The sequence below is a fragment of the Echinococcus granulosus genome (genome assembly GCF_000524195.1).
Source record: "Echinococcus granulosus chromosome Unknown EG_S00020, whole genome shotgun sequence".
Lineage (NCBI taxonomy): Eukaryota > Metazoa > Platyhelminthes > Cestoda > Cyclophyllidea > Taeniidae > Echinococcus > Echinococcus granulosus.
The window spans coordinates 863194-886317 of NW_020170400.1; the positions used below are offsets into that span (position 1 = coordinate 863194).

A 23124-nucleotide genomic window follows, 5' to 3' on the forward strand; every position below is an offset into this window, starting at 1 on the left:
ACATTCCTTCATAAACCTCCCTCTGTATGACTGAAAACTATTCCTACTGCTTTGGCTGTCTGTGCATCGATATTTCGGTATCGCATTGACCGACCTTGCGCACTTCTAAGCTATTCAACCATTTCCGCATAAATGAATAACCTTTGGAAATCCAGTAGATGTTTCACTGACTTTTGAATCAATTTTCTTCTAATCTCAATAAAAAATCAATGTATTATCATCAGTCCTACGTCACTGGCGGTTTGAAAGCGCCCAAATATATCATGATAGGTGACGAAGAAGCGTAACCATGAGGACCACCAGGACCAACTATGTATCATAATGTCATGACATCTTCGTGCCTACACCCACCAGTATGCGCTGTTGCATCTGCAGTAATGCCCTGGGCTCTGTAGCCCAAACGTCCATCTTTCTAAAGGGTAACAAGGTGGAGGAGGGAGGAAGGGACGGAGAGAGACGTATAAATAATCCTCTCCCATGTCTCCTGTTCAAGTTCTCATAAATATGCATCTTGCGATTCACATGTTTGTGCATGTGAGATTCTAATTAGACTTCATTGGGGCACTGATTAATGGCTGCAATTGGTCGCTGATTGACCCGACATTTTTCCAGTGGCTACACGCATTCCCCCATATCTCAATCTCCTTACCAAGTTGACCTTATTAACCCTATAATATAGCATCGAGAGTAGACTGCTTTTCATTCCACCCGTGAGAAATACAGTGAACACTTGTCTGCTTCTTGACTAGAAAAAAGGAGAGGTGCTTTTCTAATCCGTTAGTAGGGGGCAATGCGCAATTACTACATAGGATGGGTAAGACCTGGTTGAGGATTAATTTATCCAACGCGAATCTACTTTTTAATAAAGTACCCTCTGTGAATCACGTTTAGGTCAAGCGAGTACTTTTTCGACATCGTGAGAAGGGATGTCACCGCGGTTGCGCTTATACACACCCCAGTAACACTCGTAATGGCTGGCGCACATTTTGCAAGCCACTCTAGCTTAGACACAAATGATAACACACGCTTATGCATGAAACTATGTGATGATGTATTTGCGAAAGGAAACGTAAAAGCCGAACCTGTGACTATCCATTCATACAAGCGACTTTAAGTACACCAGTAGCTGCTATGTTTGGTGTAGGCATTTTAAACACGCAACCACACGTCTATCACTGCAAAATTCCGGTGGTAGGGCTGCCTAGTCTACAGTGCAGGACGTAGAAAGCCAGCCAGATCTCAATTGATTAATCAGCGCGTAAGTGGCCTATCGCAGAAGTACAGTACAGGAGATGAACACTTCTGTGGCGACACATCCATCCAAAAAGTACAAAAATCAGTAATTTTATAGAGTATTGAAGTAAAGCAGACTGTCTTTAAGTCTTTTAGCTATGTCGAAAAATGTATTTGCACTCTTGGTAGATGTTATCCAAATGCTTGCTCTTTCCAAGATTTTAAGTTTGCTTTCTCACGTAAACACCAAATTCTCCATTTAACTTAAGGGTCAATCGTAGTGAGGCCTTTTGAACAATTTATTGAACTTTACAAATGAAGGTAAGGTGATAGAATGCATTTAGTTCTGAGTTCCAGTCATCCGTGCTTTCAAGGCTCCAGTTTATCTGCACGACGGTATTAAATTTCTTCTGCATTCATTGAACCCTTCCATTAGTGAATTCATTAAGCCCAATATCCATAAAATGAGTTGATGTATCTACACCAAAGAATCATAAATGACCCCTATTGGTATCGGATTTTATTTCTTTTCTAAAAAGTTCCTTTGTGAAAAAATTGACTGGATACATTTTGAGGCAGTAACAAGTCAGTGTTATCTGTGTGATTCGTAACTAGTTCAGTGGACGGATTGTTCATTAGCTAAGGCAAAAAAAAAATGCAAGCCCCGACATCAATTTGTGCATTTCCAGGTTGTTTGAAAATTTGACAAAATAAGCTACATTTTAACTAGCTACAGAGGGGCTCTTTTTTCTTCATATCTACAAATCTGCCATGTAAATAGTTTAAAGACGAAACCCTGTGGAGACTTTAGGACAAATAAAGAGACTTCAAAACAGTAGTCTTGATTACTGGCACGTCTGAGTAAGGCAAGAGTATGGGTACGGGCCTACTGGCCGAGGTGATGGGTTACCGACATATGCTAGCTGTCACCACTTTCATGCATGGCCTTCTGTTAAAATTTGCCCCATGTTATATTGACCAATTAGGAGAGAGTGATCGAGGGCACGGACATTGAAAATGCTCCAGAATGGTCGGAATTAGTGGCGCAAAAGAGAACTTCTGGAATATCGGAACATTAAAATTTTTCTAGGATTGTAGACAACTCCAGTAATATGACACCACTTGTCATTACTCTTTGTAAAACTGACTGATAATATTCGGAGCAAAATAAGCAACTTTTCAGAATGACCAATTTGGTTGCGAAACGATTTGCACATGCCGCACATGTTTGTGGCCCTGGGACCTGAGAAGGCGGTCATGAATATGTGACGCTGGTGATGAACCTGCTTTCATGCATATTACATATAAGCAATTTGTTGGTTAATCCCCGTAAAAGGTGAAGAGGAACACATTGTTCACTGTCCTGATGATCCACTGGTGAAAATGCCTCTTATATCGTCTCCTTCGAATCAACATTACTTCCAGCCATTACGTTTATACGAGCTCACCTATTTATGACAGCTCTCGTTTTTTGTGGCCAGACCTGCGAGAGGCCAATTAATAACTTTCTATGGAGTTTAAGTTTTTTAGATCGTGCTTCAAATTATTCTTTTTCAATAATATATGAACGGGAAGATTATTTAAGTCCCAATACCTGGTAGGGTTATTAACAATTCCAGAAAAAATTCTCTCTTTAGTATCCCAAAAGTTTCTGTTCGGGAGTTGAATTACACCATTTACACTCTCTTTGAGTTCCCATTGGAGCATATGACTTAAAAATAAACTTGGCATGTACTGATGTTCACTGCAAGGTCAAGGTCATTCATACTACTATAAATTTGTGCGAAACATAACCAGCCGGAAAATTTCAGCCACCCACCTTGAAGGCACTTATGTGCATGCCATACTTCCAGCATACTCGCTTTCTTAACATTAAGGACCTCACCCTTCCGCAATTTCATCTCTCGATTTTTCCGGTTGGGATAGACTTGTGATAGTGTAGAAATACGATATTCTAGAATGTGTTCTCGAACTTTTTTCGTTCATTTTGAACCTTTGCACGTCAAATGTCAGTTGAATCAAATTGGCGTGATGAAAACCTACCTTTTTTAAAGGCTATGGAAATTTTTTGAAGAATTTCTTGTAGATTATTTGTGAAGGTAGTGGTAGGGATGGTAGATCGAGCTATTACCCGGAATCCACTCGAAGATAACCGCGTTGCAATAAGTAGAGAGAATATTTCATTTATGCTAGCAATGAAGCTCTAGATGGCGAAATAAATGCGTGTCGAGAGGATTTCTCGGTGATATTTGGCGTGAGTGACAACGAAGCGATTGGTTTACATCTACACCTCCTAGAGGTCGACTAAGAAAATGGATTGCATCCACTTTCATTAGTAACAAGCTTTAGAGCTGTTCAAGTTGGCGACCTGTCGTAAAGATACGCAAGAGACAAAAACTCCTTTGATAACCAAAATTTCTTTGCCTGAGAGTGAGAAGTGGTGGGTGAGCCGATAAACAGATATTTTCCCGGATGCATCTTTTTTGAGCGATCAAAGGTCCCCGTTTAACTTGAACATTGTCCACATTTAATTTATGAGTCTCAGATTTGATAAATATACCACTTTTCTCGTGACACTTCCGAATAAGTTGTTAAATATTAGCTATTCATCAAAAGAAACACTTAGACGTAGCAAGTTACCTAATCTATCGGACATATGCAGGGACGAGCGGAATTTTCAAAAAGTCCATCCTATTAACAAGGCGAAAATACGCGCAGCTGCCGAGTTTAATTACCTTTTTCACTATCTTTGCCCAAAGTAAAATACATGGTGGTCTACCGCATAAATCATTCGCCAAACACATGGGATTAATTTGGTTGTGCAAAGAAAAAAATGACGAAAATCACAGCATGTTCCGCGTGTTGTGAAGTCGCTATCTGACATGGGGTCTTTTCCTTGTGGCAGTGCAAATGTTATAACCATGCCTTTAACCGATAGAATAGATAGCTGGCAGTAAACGTGTAGCGGTTTAAAAGGCTTCAGCTTTCAGATGATGCCTCACCTTCACCACCATGGCTAATTGAGTTTGCGATAAACTCGTGGTTTGAGATGACCGGATGTGTCCATCAATCATTTTCTTTGCACATCACTAAACGTTACGAATTTATCATGAACCTTCTAACAAGTATTCAATACCTAATCAAATACTGATTTGCGAGTACCTTTCTGTACCGCTACACCACTGGGATTCCATGACGCAATTCGTACTATGAAGTATGCCGTGACTAGGTGAATTGATTCGCAGGAAAGACAAGACGAGAATGTGGATGAGGATGCAGAAGTACTACCTGTCTACTTCCATTACATCTTAAATGGCATGTCTTCTCATCATAGGCAAGTTTAATGGCAGTGTGAGTCACAGGATCATGTGATCCTGGGAGAATGATAACACCAAATTCCTCCCACTCCATTTACCAATAATGACTTTCTCTCGCACACTTTTGAGTTAACCTGTGTCTAGTGGACGGGTCGCAGATGCAAAAAGTTCTTTACAAGTTTTAGGCGAGTAGTGAGACAGTTTGGACTCAACCAATGATGCGCCAGTTCGCATAATGAGGGCTACAATACTAAATCACAATGCCATCTCCCATCACAAGACAATCATCCGGCAGTTGGCTAACGAAATTAAATGCACGGCACGTTTATATAAAGGGCGTGATAAAAGTAACAAAACAAGTTGGTCCTTTTTGCATGTTTTTTTATGTAATTGGATGAAGTTTGCTTGCTCGGTAGGCTTCAAGACCTCCAATTAAAAATGTAAGCCAATCATTTTATTGTCGATCACACCAAATATTACTGGAAGTTCCTTTCGCCACAATCCAGTATTGATATCGCAGGGCTTGATGCGTCTGTCTCTGAACAAATTCATCACCATGGTCAATAATGCGTTGTTCTGCCACCGCACAAAACACCTCTAAATGCTCTATCAATAATTTAATGCAAAACTTCTGAAGCCCATTAAAGAATATTTCTGCTTGTATTTTTCTCAATCATGACGACTTCTACTCTTATTACCATCTAAAGATTGACAATCAGAATAAATCAATGTACGATCACCTTCTAAATTTACTGCATATATATATCGCACCATCACTTTGCTACCTCCTCATTACCAAATGCATGCTAGAAGAATTATTATTTACGCTTTCTATGACTCCCTTTCTCGCTCCTATTCCGATCATGTGAAGATGAGGAAATTGGATTTTTTCTTAGCATCTAGGGCATACAAGTGCTTAAAAATTAGTATACACTCGCCAACTTGCCTAATTAGTAATGTTTGCCTTCCACGCGAACTGCAGATGTGATGGTTGGATACCTTGGCAGGTCTCTTACACAGTTAGGGCTTGTCAGTGATGCCCAGAGCCTGTGGGCGGCTAGATATATGCCACTCCACTGCTCCCCTTACCCGTTCCCCATGTAAGGGGTTGTGTAAAGAGGTAGACAGATAGGTAGGTAGCTCTTAAACAAAACGGTGGTCTTTTAAATAGCCTATGCTGCTTTTCATCCTATAGACTCGACTCTTCTGGCCGAGACCATTAAACCTTTCCCAATGAAGCGTCTTACTGTTATTTTCACAGAGGACAGGGGCGTCACAGCCTGTCTGACATGGTAGGCTAAATTCATCCAAAATTGTAAAAATGATGACCAGATACCAAAACCCAAACATTATAGCAGACGTGCAGTAGACTCACAAATGGCGGGTTAGCGAAGATACGTCGACGCATACTGATCATTTAAATCTTGTGCTCTGCAAGAAAGTATGCAACACCTGAAGTGCCACTAGAATCAAATAATTTCAAAAAATCCTTTAAGGAGCTGTTGGAAGATTTATGTATTGAGTTCCTTCATCACGTTCCCAACAGCCGCAGAGACCAATCTGCCTGGTTGCACTCAGCTCGTATAACCTTTGCTAGTCGTACATGGGTGGAACTGAAGATAAGTAAATCATTATTATTTTGCTATCTTATAACTACTTTTTGCATAATAAATCAATCCAGAAATGCAAAGAGATGGCCGTCAGTTTGGCGACTAGTGTCTTGAATATGAGTCGGTGTTATATGGAAGACTTGTAGATGTAAGTAGTAAGATGCGGTAGGCAGGTAAGCGGAGAATTTCAACAAGTTTTCTTTATAATAAAAGAAAATAGCTGCAGGAAGTTTCTAGAAAGTGTTATTCGTTATAACTCCTTTTCAAACAAACAGGGCAGCTTTGCTTATGCCTTTACAAAATGTTTTGTCTCTAAACATGAAATGGGGAGCAATAACAGCCTTGAATACTAACTCACTTAAATAGCCTAGTTTTCTAGTCGATTATTATCAGTGCTAAGTGAAAGGAAGGACTGAGGACTACCGCGTTAAGCTCGGCTCATAGAAGAGAGTAGCTCCCACCACGTTCACCCGATTTAACTAGCATTTAATAGGTAAGGGTTTAAACTGAAAAAATGTTAATGCGCTCAGTAAAGAGATTTGTACCGATAGACTTATTTAAATTGCTCTTGAATGAACACTTTGTTTGTGGCGGAAAGGATGATTTTATACTCAAAGATCGCACACTTGTGCATCACACTGTGGGCTCTCGAGATATATGCGTAAAAGAGAGCTACAAATAGCTTTAGTAGGACCCAAAGTTAAATCCTTTTCATAGGTACATACGGTATAAGGAAAGTTGTAAATGTGTTTTACGGGTGTCATAATACCGATGCTGTCAGTTGGTTAGAAAACGAACCCAAGCCCTTTCCACTACAATTATTTAACAGCTGCAACTGCCTGTCAGGGTGGTTATATTTGACCTGCTCACTGCCGGGTTCCAGCGTCTTTCTACTAATGTAATGCCAACAGAGGGCCGCTGCCATCACTACTACGCACACCACCACCGCCACCACCACCACAGTGGTTCCAGAGGACCCCCCACGTTGCCAAATACAATTTCATCCTCCTGGCTGGCCAATTTTCCTAAAATGGGTCTTGCTAAATTAAAGAAGGTGAATAGGTGCTAAGTAACTGGGATGTTGTGACATATGTTCGGTGATTTGTTAATCAAAGGGAGAATTAGGCAACTCGAGAACAGAAGCTCGATGCAAGAAATCATCTGTTAAAGGATTTTACATTAGTGACGCGATATCTAGTAGTGGTTTGGTAATGGCAGTTCTAACCAATAGATAAGATTCAGAAGTCCTCGTTTTTGATTCTTAAAGATGGCTGTGTGCCAAAAACCAATGTTTATGCGCTTAAGCTTTGATCCTCCCGAGCCCCTAGTTGGATTAATTTATTTAATGACGTGAGGGAGTGAGGAAGGCAGTACGCAGCGTGCGTATATGACAGCTGACTGGTTAGTGAAGAATACTGAAGGCACTGGGTAGCCTTAATCACGTGTAATCATAGTATTGGTTTGGCCTCGGTATCAGAGCCCTTAAAGTACCTCTTCTATACGTGATCCCAACATCCCCGGTAGTATTCTACCCTTATTCGTAGAAATCGCCCACTCTCACTATGTACTGGGAAATGCAATTTATAAGAGACTCTTTTAACTAAATGGTAGTAACAATACCCTAAAAATGGGCACATTGCTACAATAATATACTGATTAAAAATGCTTTACATTATGAATGCAATTCTCTTTTTAATTTTCGCCCTAACTACGAGGGATCTTTATTTGCAGTAGATTGTGCTTTCACTTAAGGAAATGGTCTTCCGCTTATGCCACTTCTCTTCTGACTCCTTTGGATATTAGTAATACGCTTTCTTTTTACAGGGATGACGTTAGTGCTGCAATATGTAAAAGTTCCGCTTTAACCCAAATTGACGTTTTTTAGATTCGAACAGTTAAACTTGCTATTGAAATATGGAAAAGTAGCGTATTTTCCAGTTGAGATTTCCACTCTAACCAAATGTAGAGATTAATGGATCATACTAAGCATTACTATTTTACTCAATTACTATTCAACTCGAAAATTACTCAGTATATGGATATAAAGGGATTAAACTTGTTATTAAATTAAGGTAATCGTTTGTGGTCTGGAAATTTTAGGACCTTTCCAGATAATTTCGAAAAATAGCACATTGCTTTCAATCCAAAAAGGTGGATTAGCCTTAAATTCAGAAATCAAGCCACTTTTTAGAAAAAGATCATATCTACTTCAATTCTCTAGTTTTAGTGAGAAGGACCTTTTAAGACTGCTGATTTCAGTTTAAAGCTGGGAGAGTTGGAACAATACTAAGGTGGGAGAAAACAATGTCGATGGACTGGTGAGCATATCCATCTATCTGTTTACCTCATTCTACTTTTAGAAAGGTAGCAGAAATATAAAATCTGTAAAAAATCCCCAAAGTATAAAGGCTCACTAGCTTTACCATTAAAAAACTCATATTTGTTATAACGTTGCTGAATTTTGGCGCATTAGGATGCATATTGCTATAAAATTTAATGGCATTCAATTTTAAAATTTATTACAAAGATCATCAGTGACAAGATACACCACAACAATGTTAACAAAATTTATGCTTGCTATACAACCATTCTGAAACGCTTTAGCAAGGACGAAAATCTGGTTCTGCTGTAGAAGGGTAAGGTGGTTGGTGTAATGGATAGTTAAATTCACATACGTTAGCATTGGGAAAACTGCATTCAAGCACTGAAGGACGAACTAACTCGGGTGAGTGCAATGATGTATTAGAATCAGAATTCAACTTAAAGAGGTTCGATTCTGGTGCTGGAGGAAAAGATGGATGGGTTGAATAGGATTGTGTACTGCTTTGGGGACTCCTCTCCCTTGGAATACCAAAGAAGTCACATAAAATGGTTTTATGACTGAGAATTGCGGCTAAACGCGAAAGAATTTCATCAAAGCCTTCTTTCTTGCGACCTGCTCGTTCCAGTGCCTCAACTGGGCACCTTAGATGGTTGGCGAGAATAGGACCGACTAGTCTCAATAATGGCGAAACTTCAGCTGAAAGGGAAGCTGTTACTTGAATAGTCGCTAACCCTGAAGAATCTTCCTCCTGTTCGGATCTTGAAGATTGTAGGGAGAGCAATTTTAGTGTCTTAACTTGAAACCCACCTTTGAATAAAGATTCTAATTCATTTTCATTAAAATTTTTCTTCTTGGGGTATTGACATGGATGTAAACCGCAAATTCGTGGTTCATGTCCAAACTCACTCAAGTAGAAGGGTTCCGAGATCTTCAGAACTGTACTATCGTTTCTCGACATCGTACCACCTCGCACGACATCTTCCGGTAGGTTATAGATACCAATGTTGAGAGTGATATCCGCTTTCATCTTCCGTTTTTGTCGAATTACTTTCTTCTGAGATTTCGATTCTTCCATATAGTCCGGCATCTTATCCTTTTCCCTCTCCTCATTTTTCACTTCAATCACTATAGAGGCAGGATACGCATGTTTCTTTCGAAGAAACGAAGAGTTTTTCATCCTGACTGAATATGACACATTTTTAAAGCTGTCCATTTTAGAAAGAGGGAGGAAAATGGCAGCTACCCTTCCACGTGACCTTCAAAATTGTGTGTGACAGTAATCGATAGATATAGTCTTGTTTTTTTACCTCTAGAGAGGCCAATAACAAAGTATTGTCCATTAAAACCTGTTAATCTCTGTGAATCCTCAACCCAGGAAATGAGGTAAGAAAAAAAGCACCGAAGATGAACTGCCAACTGCAAAAATGTTACTCTGGATGTGAAAGGCTGAATTGCAAAGATGTAGTTTCAAGGGCAAGTAGTGATCCATGTGGACCACAATGGCGGAAGGATCGCTGCCTCCTAGAATGTGCCCAATTTCTAGATACAGGGCGACATCGTTGGGAATTTAATGCTACATTTTGGAAATTGATAATTCAGAACCACCTAAAACACGCTTGTTCCTTTAATTGACCTAAATAAATCTATCAACATTACGAAGAGTAGTAAAAATTGGGAAATCAAAGACAGAGAGGAGCATAGAATATCAAACAAAGAATGTGATGTCTACAAGGTCCTACCTCGCCTCGCGGGATAAAAGTCATTTAAAAGTTCTCATTACTTCAGCAATGAATCCAGAAGAAGATTACGATATTTTAATATCAGAGGACGATTGTAGCAGTTCGGAAAATAATGATTTTACAAGGTTAAGCCACATAAGTCTAGACGAAATTGATAAAACAGAATGTCGAATTTTAAAGGAGGGGTTCGAATGCATCTCAATAGAAATCGATATCAAAAAGTGCTACGGAGGTCAATAGCTCAAAAGCGTTCATGATAAAATTGCAAAATAGTTCACCATTGTCAAAATATTCAGAACAGTCTATTGACATCCCGATGTTTGGCAATGACCCAGGTCCCATGGATACAGGAAAATACAAATCATCCCACTGGATTCAGTGCAGCCTTACAAAACCCAGTAAACATATTTAGCCGTCCCTATCGGTTCCAGAAAATGGACCAATCAATGCTTCTAGATTAGATGGGTACCCAGAAGAAGTAGAAAGTAGGGCTATTAAAAAGACAAAAACTTCAAAAAATTCAGAGATGCATAAAATTGCCCATTCGAATAGGTCATCTGGGATCGTAATTGAGAGCCACAACGAAGCCACTAATGGGATGGCTGAGTGTCGAATTTCAGATGAGGGAATTCGGTGCGATATCTTGGAGTCTCCCAGATCTGCTCCACCTGATACATTAGCTTCCAAGAATTAGACTGTCCGTTCCAAAACACTGAGACGATACACAAGTGACTCAGAATTTCAAGATTCAGGATTGGCTCGGACTTCAAATGCTTTAACAACCAAAAATTTTTCTCATCACATTAAATCAGTAGATACTACTATGTTGGGCAACAGTCAGAATGTCAGCAGAGAAGTCGAATGTAGAATTTCAACGGGGGGAATTCAGTATGACTTAGCAGAATCGCCAAATTCCGATAAATGTTCTATACCCGTGCCTTAGGATCCATCGGTTTCCTCCAGCAATCCCGTTGGTTCCATAAGGTTAAACCGTCGTTCAGAAGAACTAGAAGGCCGTAATAAATCAGTGGAGATTGCAATGATTAGCGACGATAAGGACATTAACGAAGAAGCAGTGCGTCAGATTTTAAATGAAGGAATTTACTGCCCGCTATCAGAAGTCACCGTTTTGGAAGGATCGACTAGTGTTCCCTCTACTAGGAATTCTGCACGTCACTTGAACAGCTTCAAGGTATCAACTGGTAATGAAATGGTAAACAATAATGTAGAAGGCTTTGAGGAATCAGAATGTATACTTTCATTAGTGAGTATTCAATGCGATATATCAGAGTCCCCTGCTTCAAAATTACCCAAATATTTGAATTATCTAGACAAGTCAATCCATTTAATAAAAGGCAATGAGGATTCGGCCTGCAGATCCGCTAAAATAATCATGAACAGTGAAAAATTAGAAACTCCTCTCATCGCAGCTCCTAAAAACTCTACTATGATTTTGGTCGGCCCGAACGGTTTGATAAAGTCGATAAGATCGAATCAATTCGAACAATTCAGGGAGGGATCAGCACGTGGGATTTCTGGAACTGCTTCTGATAACGACGTACCTGAAGTACCTTCCATGATGCGCCCAACAAGTTCTCCAGTAATTATAATCCGTTTGAAAGAATCTAACCGTTCAGGGAATCCTAATGCTGGCAAAATTGGTGATTTTAAAAAATTGGGAACCGACACGGTTGCTGAAACCTCCATATCAGTTCCGAGAAACTCTTCTGTGTTTTTAACCCACATGAATAAAGCAAATAATTTATTAGGCCAGAACTGTATCATAGAACGTAACGAGGATTCAATAAATAGGATTTCTGAAGGCAATAGTAACTGCCCCAAAACGGAAGTTGACGTACCATGCACACCCTCTACAAGAAACACAGTGATATCTATGGTGAGTAGTAATTTAGAAGCTAATTCTGAAACAGGACGCACAATGTCAGAGGAAGGAGTTAAGTGCGCATCAACAAAAGGTGTTACATCATTAAGATCTCTCAAAGTATCAACCGTAAGAAATTCTACATTCGAAATGAATGATTTTAGTGGACTAGTCGATATCGACATGATGATTGATATTTCAGATGACGACAAAGAGGCTGATTACAAACTAGCCAAAGTAGAGACTGAAAAATTGTTCAGAAATTCATCCGTAAATTCTTCCGTCGAATCAAACAATTTTAGCGAAGTAGTCAACATTGTACCAGTGAAAATAATACAAAAGGATGGAGACAAAGCCAGAGGTAGTCAATCATCTCATCGGCTTAAACTTACAAGAATTGAACCTGGCGCACTGACTACACTTTCCGCCGCAATGTCTAAAACTTGACCCGTATTCCCTCTTTAAACACACCTCAAAGTTAAAGAGAAGAGCCTAAAAGCAAATTAACAAAGTCTAAACTAATTACCTCTGGCATATTGCATATTTCAGTACCTGGAGATTAGTCTGTTCCATCAGTCGATGACCTATAGTGGGATAGAATTTTAGAAGAATGGGAAAGTGGATCGTCGGTATCAAGAATCAGTTCTATAAAACTTGTGAATTTTTATTCACACCATCCGGGACGCACAAATCAACTTCTGCGATCAATAATCCACTGTCTAGCGGACCTCAAGAACAGATCAGTGGGGAACCAGGAGGTAGGATGACTAATTTCTCATCAAGATTTGATTCAAAAGTTAAGCCCTCTATCAAAACGTACATTAAAACTAACTCTGCTATGGTCTCTGCAAGGAATACTACAAATGGCTGGTGTGGACTAGTGCATTGCGGTGGTTCTAGAAACAGTCTGCCAGCTTCAGATTTTCAAATAAAGAAAAATTGCCGTTTCACCAAATCCAGGAGTCAGAAGCCTCTCCCGTGTCGATTGCTTATCGCTCATCACACGCGTTTCTCCATACTATACAGAACTTTTGCAATTTCGGCCATGTGTGAGGTAAATTCTTAGGCCTATATGTCATCTGGAGGTGACAAAAACAAAAAGGAGAGTGTAATACGTTATTGGGACAAAATTTTTGGCACTATCTTTACCATGGTAGAAGCACATTACAACAAGAAGGCTCCTGAGATACATCAGGAACTTTGCAAAGTAGACCCTGTTTTGGAGGACAGGTCGTCTGCAAATTTGGGTTCCCCTTTCAGGAGGGTCAGCCTTATAATTCTCAGTTTTTCACGCTGTGAAATTGTGCAGCCCTTTTTGAGTCCTTTAATTAATACACACTGTTGCATAGCCATTCTTTTCTGACTTCACTTTAGATTGTTCTACGATCATTGGTGTGGTTGGAATGGATACTAATGAAAAGAAGAAAGAGTGAAAACTACGATTTTTTCTCTACCTGACTACCACGTGATGGGACGAAAATCAATGCCATAGAGGGACACAATGTATGACCGTTCGGTCGTCTCCAACGTAAAATCATTTCTTGATTTTGATGACTGTGATTTTTCTAAGCAGGCAAGACTAGTGACAATGGTCGATAAAATTTTCGGCCGAGGTGGAGCAATACCACAATATGGACGATGTCCACATCATTCCTATCCCGTTTGGATGCCAGAATGGACTAAACCACTGCACACTGATAGAGCGCCAAATCCAGCATCGACATTTTCCGCCAAGGCGCATGAAAAGCTGCCGCAAGATAGTAGAAGTTATAGGTCCTAAAGCAAATTTTATGCCATTCAGTTTTCTTCTGACCACTGGTTTGGATTATTTTATCTTTAACACATGATTTATTTGTTTTCAAAATATTGCTACTGATAGTTTCAGATGTCAACCTCGAGGTGAGTTGGAGCGATAACAAGACGTACTAATCGCTTTCAGTAGCATCAGACAGATCAAAAAAGCATGCTATAAGGAAGCCATTGTTGCAGCCTACATATTAACACGACTTGATTTACAACTCTCAATAATAGAGAACTTGCGAGAGGTTTATGCGGCAGAAAATTCCAGCAGTTTTGGATGTTCGTGATGAAACAATGGGATTATACCTATTCTAAATACACCCGCCGCAATTCAATGCGTATATGTGAAGCACCCACCACTTCATCCTTAGGAGGGTAGACATGTTTTGTGGGTTTGTGATAGATTGTAGACAGTTATGTGTTAGAGACTGTTCACTGGCTGGAAGACAAACAGTCATGCCTACCAAGATCTGTCTCCTCGATACGGCATAACTCGATGGAGTGTAAGAAAAAGGGTTTGGCGAGAAACAGTCCTAACGAGTACAATCAGTGAAAAGTTGGGACAACGCAAAGCCTCGCACCTGCCTCCTCATACCTCTTACTGTAAATAAAATTGCCGTGCGAATATGTGTACTTTGGGAAGAAATGGATGTCTTATCCGCATGCTCCATATTTTCCTGATTTTATTACTCCAAATCTGCAGTGGCGGCCATCACATTTTCTTGACAAGACATGATCTGGACAGGTGGTAAACAAAAGCTTAATCATAACGTAGGCTTCCAATGCTGGGTTGTTTGTTTTGGATGACAAAAACCTTCCGGCGTTTACTTAATTTTTACTATCAAACCACACAAACACGTCTAACTGCCATAAACTTTTAGTACTTTCACGGGCCCAAACATTTGCATGCAAGCGTTAGCGTAAAAGCGAAATTCATTCGTCTGAAATAGACTTCCAATCGTTCCATTCTTTTGTTAGTTTAATGTGGCAAGGAGATCCATCTGCCCCGAACCCAACTTTCGTCGTCAGACGTTTAGACTGAAGAAAGCATTTCAAACAATAGTTACATTGGCAGTTTCAAATTTACACCAATAAATTTCGATGGCTTTGTGAAAAAAATGAATCAAGAACCGGTAATAAAATAAATTTCCTTGAAAAAATGTGGATTTAAAAAAGGCGGTGCTGTCAACGTTTGGTAATTTTACGGTTTTGAATTATAGGCAACGATTTGGCTTAGATTTTAACAAAATATGTTAAAAGAAGGGAGAAGAGGAACACATTAGTCACAAATTTTGAAAAGCGAAACACCTTTTTTGATTTTTTGATCCGCTTGTCAGAAGCAGCTAAAGCACCAATTAGCGAAGTTGCAATGCGGCAGTGGTTAGGAGCAGTTCTGTTTACCATTGAGGTCAGAATCGACAGGAGATGCCAAAAAATGCTTATATAAGTCAGATTTGGATTAGAGCATTTCCTTTTGCCGCTAAATATCACTCAGGAATGAGGCACTGCATAAATTCTCCTTTTAATGAATGCTTTATATAAGAGCCAAGCGAAAGAACGACATTGTGAACAAGTTAATGCAATTCCGAGATTGCATTCTCAAGTATCGCCATAACAATTTAAATCCTGGTATTAAGGGCAGTAACTAAGCCCTGACATCCTGAAGAAGTACTTACATATGTTTCAGCATGAATGTTCCTTCCTAAGAGCAGGCTATCTCCCACCTCTCCGCAAACATGGTAGTCCATGTTTGAGGCGTGTGTGGGAGAAATACCGATGCACTACTTCTCATATAACTTTGAGAGCTGTTTTCGAAAAAGTTGACACTAAAAAGGCCAAATTAATGCTGTAAATCGGTTTGAAGTGTCCACCACTTCTACCACAAAACGCAACAATGAAGTTAGACTCTAAGGATAAGAAAACTACTCGCACCTTGAATGAGAAACAAACCCTTCTAAACTTTAGAAGAGAATGTGAAAGAGAGTGTGAGAGTGACATCCTAAAGAGGAAAGAAGTTATTGTTTTATGCAAATTGGGTTAACAAAATGTGCGTTCTAGGACCTCCGTGGTACGGTTATAATCATGGCCTCGTGCCGTTCAGTTTATCTCCATCTCATGTCAGTACTTATCTATGCTTATTGGCGTACCTAAAGGTAACTGGAGGGGCCAAGATACCATCTTGCCTTAAAAATACACCTATTGTCAATAAAACTTGCCTTTCCTTCATTTCTCACTGTAGCAAGCGCTTGGGAGACTGAAGTCATTAGGCAACAACCGAGTCCATCCAACATTTTTCTACTAGACTATTGACGCTCTTAATTTGGTGCAGTTATCAATCTCTTCATCACTAGCCGATTTCGACATCCTACCAATTATATTTCGCAACTTTTAAGAGAATAAGCGAAGTATTTTCATGTGATAGAAGGTTAAAAGTGTTGCTGCCTTCTTATGCCCAGAGCAGTAGGATTTTAAGAAGGACTTCTCACTTGAATGTAGGTCACTTGTTCTAATTTATACGCATGGTGGCTTTTGCATATCGCAAGTTCTCTTTTTGAATGTAAGAGGGTCAACTGCTTAATCTGGAAAAAAATGCCTGATTTCAAACAGAACAGGTGGCTATATTTCTAACTTCTCACGAAAACATCAAGTGAAGCTCAACAGGGAACGCTAACTAAGCAACACCATCCATTTTCAATTAAATCATTTTCCATCTTGTTGGAGTGTAATATGCAAGTGTCACAGCTAGAGAGTGGAAAATTATCTAAGAGAATGGATTGTTTTCGCAGCAGTACCTTTGATTAGACGAGTATTTTTTGCCTCTTGCGATTTAGCCTTGTGCCAGGAAGTACGGGGCTAAGTTATTGGTGCTCTGCATCGTTTATGGGCTTAAAACAAAGCTAAATTGTAATTTGTGTGATCCACCTTGATGGCGACTTTGCTAAAATTGCCAGATGCCCTACCAAAATGGTGCACAAGAGAGGCGTCTAAGTTGGATGGTCGAACTACAGCAAAAGAAGGTGGGATATTAGAAATGGGGACTCAGTTCTCAGTTTACGACATACGATGACCTTAATGCTATAGGTAACATTAATATGGTAATAATTGTTCGGATTGCATTGTTGACTAAAACTTACGGGGAAATTTGTGGCAGACGAAACATAACACTGCATAATGAGGAGTTGAAGACAGTGCTGAAAGCGGGTAGAATAACATAAAAGCCTGCACTTTCTACACTATTAATACCTGATAAGGCTCCTCCTAATCGGCCAAGACGTCTCCAGGAGAAAAATAAGGAAATTATACTTACAGAGAAATAAATTGCTTCTAAAGGCAGACCAGATATTTATTTTATGCATGTGTACTGCATCTAGGAACCCTTCTTTTATTCAACAATGAAAGATCATTCCTAAATATGGAGTATATAACTTTGAGTGACCCATCAGCATAATTATCCTTTTTTTTTGCGTAGTACGATTTACTACCGCATACCACATCTTCTTTAAATATCACAAAACCAGGAATTTCGAGAAGTTTTGCCAACCATGGAAGTAAATTCAAATCCATCTACTCCATCCGACTCAACTAATGAGAACGTTATGTAAAAGATTGATAGAACTGCGACCCCAATTAAGGGTGCCGTACCGACGAAGACTAAAGATATAAACAGTCGCATTGTAGTGAGCCTTATCGAATACTGTACAGCTCCTATTTAATAATCGGATATTTATACTGTTTGAGATGCCTTATAATACTAACGAAGGGAATTTCACGAGAACTCAGTCCACTAAAGGTTGCATTTTAAACAAGTATTTTAGTCATTTCTTTGGAAAACGAGACGTTATCTACTGCAAAAGTTTATTTACTTGAATCAGAGGATTTTAAAAGTGCCAGCTATTCAAATAATCCTTCTTCACACACTTTTTAACAGTTACGAAATTGCCTCTTGATTTTCTTTGACATAATTGTCAAAATGGGCAACTTATCCACCTTCTTTCTAAAAGGCAAAATTACAGAAGTGACTAAAGTCGCGCAAGTTAAATGAATTCCTTCTTTATAACAAACATCTTTTTTGAATAAAAAGCACAGTTTAATTTACCTACAGACTTAAGGATCGCTAACTATGAAACGTCACATAAAACTCGGATGTAATTCGTATTGTTGCATTTGGAAATTGCACTCTAGGTGGAGTAAACTTCTTCCCTGCAAGTTTTCAAGGTTAGCCGTGCATTCTAGACTGTTCGTTTAATCACTGATCAACTGATTTAGCTTGGAAGGAGAAGTAGCTTTTGTATCCCAACCTTCGCCGGGTATTACCCAAATGACTCACTCACTGTAGTATTGCAGACAGCTTGAACCATTCGTCAAGAGTGAGATTTTTCTAATTCACAAGCATATATGACGCATCAACCCTATTATTGTTAGTAAGCAAGAAAAAATCATGTACGATTTCACCTACTGATTGCCAACATTTAAACTGTTTTTAATAAAAATGAATGCCTTTCGCAGAAACTAATTATCTTTACACTTTTACGACTGTTGTTTACTTTTTGGTATTTGGTTATTAACATTTCACATTTCATCTTCTCTGATATTTAAGCGAGAATCTCCACTGGCTTAGTCAACGAAACTTGTTACGTCTTTTTAAATCCTTAATGTCAGGTGAAGCAAAAAAAATTGAGCAGTTTTTTAAGTACTTTTTCTGTAATGACTCATTCATAGACGTAGGAACTTGTAAAATAATGCGTGATCATTTATTTGTAACCTATACTGCCTTCTTTCTCTTCTAAATTCGCACATCATGGAATGACCTACTGCATAAAGCTTAACTTTGTTAAAAACTGCTGACCTTTCTCCTCAAATCTGGTGTATAGTACTTTGAGATAGTGCAATGGGAGAACGTGCCATTAAGAAGTGGTTTAAATAAGTAATTTGCCTATTGCAGGGAAATACTCAAAGCTGTTGCATCGTGTACTCTGGATTGTTTGCTCACTCACTGATTAACTGATCGACATATTATAAAAAACGGTTTTGTATACTCGAATGATCCACTATCTACTCTTCAAATACGTATAAGGAATGCACCAATTCATTTTAAAAAGGCTTTGGATATTAGTGGTAGATTATAGACAAAAATCGTTTGTTAGAATTTGCTTATTTGTTGAAGGCTATTTAGCAAATCCTACTGTGATCTATCAACCCGATAGGGTACAAATCGACAGTAGGATATCTTATTGAGAAATTGCCAAAATGCATTAATCATTGGAAGACAAGGAGGCTCAAGACCTCAAACCTCTTTCCACATGTCTCATGCTTCTTGCTACCGAGTAGTATCTTCAGCTTATCGCCTCGTCTAGCGGTAGAATGAGGTATAAGGGCTTCAAGCGTCGTGGGACTAAGAATGGTATCTCCTTATTCACCCTTTTACCAATCCAAATTGTTTCTCAAGAAGTCATATTTCTAGCACACTTCCGACTTATATCTTATCGGAGGGATAGGTGTATGTCGGATTTGCTTTTTTTTCAGTAGGTAAACAATTGCATCTAAAAGCCGCCACTCGCAAAGCAAGTATAGACTTCTGGAAATGAAATGGTAGCTGCAGGCTGAAGCATTGGACGCGCCCAATGATTAATTAGTTTGCTTTAATGAACGTTGCGATATAAATGCCAGTTCGCGCCACAAACCAGTTAGTCAATGGGTAGTTATGAGGTGAAAGGAGCGAGGAATAACGCATGGTGTCCTCTGAAACCCTTTGTTTCACAACTGTTAACAAATTAGAGTGAAACGAGCCTGTCTAGCAGATCCAACGATTTTCTCTTTTCTTTTGACGTAAGTGTGGGTTGTTTTTAGAACTTGATGCTATATATTTATGCCATACCATCAAAATTATTCTTCGCTATCAAGAATGGCGGATCTTTCCCTGTCAACATAATAAAACTCCATCCTTGTGTTGCACTTTTTCCAAATGGTACATAAGGAATTTGAGGAGAAGCTTTTGTTGCTTTAAAAACAAGTTAAAACCAGTTTGTAGAGAGCAAATAAGCTCAAGTCGCATCCGACAGATTCGGTTCGGAACATCTGCACACCCTAGAAAAGTTTCTCCAGAAGTTTATTTTTTGTGCCTAATTTTCCACATCTTAGAACGTCTCGAAACTTGCACTCTCCTTCAGTTCCTCCGATTGGCCACTATCACGAACACACTTTAAGTGCACATAGTCGCTCCAAGGCCAAGGCAAATCGAAGCCCCGTAACTATCCAGGACTGGAATCGCCTTAGGCCTCCGGCACACAGTCATTGGCTGCACGCGTACGCGGCGTCTTTACCCTAACTACACCGGTCGGTAATAAGCCCTCTGCATTCGAGTCTTGGCCCCTTTGGCTACTCTGTTTCAAGCTTATGGCCAGAAGATCTTAAGAAAGACAGGATTTAGGACTGGAGTCATTTTCATACAAATGGGGTAGGGACTTCAGCGTATTTGTAAGTATTTACGAAGACAGAAAAGCGCTGTAAGAAATTGTTATTGAATTTCACCGCTTGATCTAGCTACCAACAGAGATGAGCAGCCTTGAAACAATCTGCAAAATCCATATATCACATAAAGAATTATTTATCTGCAAATACAGTGTTCAAATGTATCACATTTTCCCGAGAATCATTAGTCATAATGTAAGCATTTGGGTGCAAATTTTTCATCCCACATTTAAGTAGCTTAACAGAATGGAAATTTCAGCTTTTATTCTTGCCATTACCGTGACGCGTTGCCTTGTTCCGAAAAGGGCAGGAACACCATAGAGAGACAGCGTAAATTGACATTCGGAAGGTGAAATTCAGCACCTTACAATACCAAATGTAAACATTCATTTGATGAATGAGCCAAGGTGGTAACCAGATGGACGCAGAGGCATGAGTGCGTAATTTTTTTGGTATTCTTTTCCAGACACAATGTACATATGCTGTTTAGCTGATCTGTGCTTATGACTATGGAATGAGTGTTCCACCAGATTTCCATGATTTACAATCACCCAGATGTTGAACTTACATTCAATGATGATTTGATTTAGTGGCAGCAATATGATTGTGGTGGAATCGCGTGTTCTGAGGTTTCTTACTCCATACTGGATGAACTTAAAACAACATTCCAACACCTTTAGTGCTCAAATCAGTTCGATCAAATTTTCGCCAAAATACCCCTACGGACTCGGTCCTCACTTATCTCCCCTGGTTAATAATTTCAATTTCTTCTTTCTGGAAGTAAAAAGCATAAAGGACCTACTTTGATGCATTATTTTCCGACAGCGTAAAAGTTAGGCCATAAGTTAGGATTTGATTTCATTTAGAAATACATTTAGGAAAGCGTATTTATTTGTTCCATTTCCGGATTATAAATCAAGATAAGTGATACGAAAGGTCTGGAAAAAGGCATCATATTGAGGAAATGCAAAATTATCTTTACTCAAAGTAACCCAATAATTTTACCATCAGGCACACTAAAATCGTGTCTTTAACATTCCATACAACGAATGGCAAATTGTGCCTGCTGCCTACTTTCTTGAAGCTTGATAATGTTAGCAAGGGAACAACAGAACAAGACACCCACAGCGAGCGCACCACATGCGGGCTGATTGCGGTCAACGCCTGAGACGAGTGAATTCACATCAACAGCTGTCGCGCTTGTGAAGAGAAATCCGATTAATGACCTAGACTCACAAATGGCCATATTTGGTCATGCATATGCACATAAGGCAAGTTTTTGAAGCCTGTTTTGTCTTATGAATTGAGTTCCTTTTTCGGTGTCAACTTTGGCTTCAAGAGTTGCAAAGGAAAACACTTAAATCAGCTGATTTTGTCGTCCCATTAAGCGGGCTGAATTTTGCTCTGCATAACGCGTCTCAAGGTCGCTATAGTGGCTGAGATTTACTCATGACGTCATCTTAGTCACATTTTGATTGATAAGCGATCAATTGGAACTGAGTCATCCTAACATACGAAAAGATTTCTACTGCTATGGGGAGTGAGGAGTTGGCCTAAAGCCTGTTACTTTACGAATTATGAAATCGAATCTAGAAAGGTTAATTGCTTTCCTTAATATTTACTTAAAATAATATGGCCTCGCTCGGAACGAGAAGCATGAATCCAAGATAATTCAAGTAAAATCGCGTTAGGTGTTAGTACTGAAGTAACTTAGATGAAAAATTCCACCACCGCTTTTCAAATAATTGGACTGCCAGTGTACTTCATCATTGATCCTTGTTCACGTGGCTTGTCACGAGATCAATAATAATCGAACAGTTGTTTAACAGTTCTGCAGCACAAGCGCCGCTCTCTGTCATGGACTATCCAAAGCGGCAATTTATGTTCCGTTTCCACGAAAATATTTACAAGGCTCACGATTTCATTTTCGACAAGAAAACCACTCGTCAAATCGTACCCGATCTCTGCCCTATGATTGTTCCGGGCAGTGCTCCATACGCTACCTTCTGCAGCGCTTCCTCTAGTGCTCCCAGCAACGGCACCTGCAATGGCAGTTGTGGAAGCTCACCTCAAACCGCTCAGTGGTGCCCATGTCGTCATTAGCTAAGTCCCATGGCATCACGTGACAATAATCAATAGAAGAATAGGCATTGAAGTGGAGCGAAGTTGCAATTCAAAGGAGGACGCAAGATGAGGGAAGAGTCGATGAGTTATGTTAAGAAGAGACTCTTAGCACTGCGAATGTACGACCACATTATGAACAAGAAGCCAAACCAGCAATCGCAGATGCAACAGCCACAGCCATTACTTACTCCGAGTACCCCGTACTACCACGGTTGGGGTTCTGCGTCCCCTTACTCAGGCAACGCACTCAGCTTAACCCATGGGCATCCAGTAGCAGTAGTTAGAAGTCCGTATCTCCACAGTGGAAGGACATGTACGTGTTCTGGCGGATTGCCTTTGAGGCTCGAATTTCCACAGTACAACACAGAGGGTCCACTTTATACATTCAGACAGTAGAAGATTGATGACTGACTTTGTAGATCGCTTTTCGTGCTTATTTTTTGTTTTTCCCCTCTTATTCAGTTCGGACAATTGGTTGAATAATAGTTATTTGTGTTATTAGAGTGTGGATTCTACACGCCTTTTGATATTTTGGACCTATTGAGACCAGGGAAAAAGGAGTGAATGATTTTTAAGAAATGATTACTGAGGAAGAAGAACATCGCATGAAAAATATATATGCTTTTAG

At 39.5% G+C, this 23124-nt stretch overlaps 3 protein-coding genes across 3 annotated transcripts; 1 reads left to right on the forward strand and 2 right to left on the reverse strand. All coding sequences in view use genetic code 11, as the record gives it.

Annotated features, from left to right (window-relative positions):
• Positions 1-226: 226 nt before the first annotated feature.
• On the reverse strand, positions 227-9660 carry EGR_03734 (hypothetical protein; the record flags this gene model as incomplete). Its single annotated transcript, XM_024492983.1, has 4 exons — positions 227-309; positions 352-412; positions 8836-8942; positions 9390-9660. The coding sequence occupies 4 exons, from the start codon at positions 9658-9660 to the stop codon at positions 227-229; spliced, it is 522 nt and encodes a 173-aa protein (XP_024352640.1).
• Positions 9661-10748: 1088 nt separating this feature from the next.
• EGR_03735 (hypothetical protein) lies at positions 10749-12551 on the forward strand (the record flags this gene model as incomplete). Its single annotated transcript, XM_024492984.1, has 3 exons — positions 10749-10855; positions 11186-11486; positions 11997-12551. The coding sequence occupies 3 exons, from the start codon at positions 10749-10751 to the stop codon at positions 12549-12551; spliced, it is 963 nt and encodes a 320-aa protein (XP_024352641.1).
• A 5822-nt stretch (positions 12552-18373) lies between these two features.
• Positions 18374-21163, reverse strand: EGR_03736 (hypothetical protein; the record flags this gene model as incomplete). Its single annotated transcript, XM_024492985.1, has 5 exons — positions 18374-18489; positions 18540-18632; positions 19780-19902; positions 20741-20829; positions 21111-21163. 5 exons carry the CDS (start codon positions 21161-21163, stop codon positions 18374-18376), a joined length of 474 nt encoding a protein of 157 aa, XP_024352642.1.
• Between the last annotated feature and the right edge of the window lie 1961 nt (positions 21164-23124).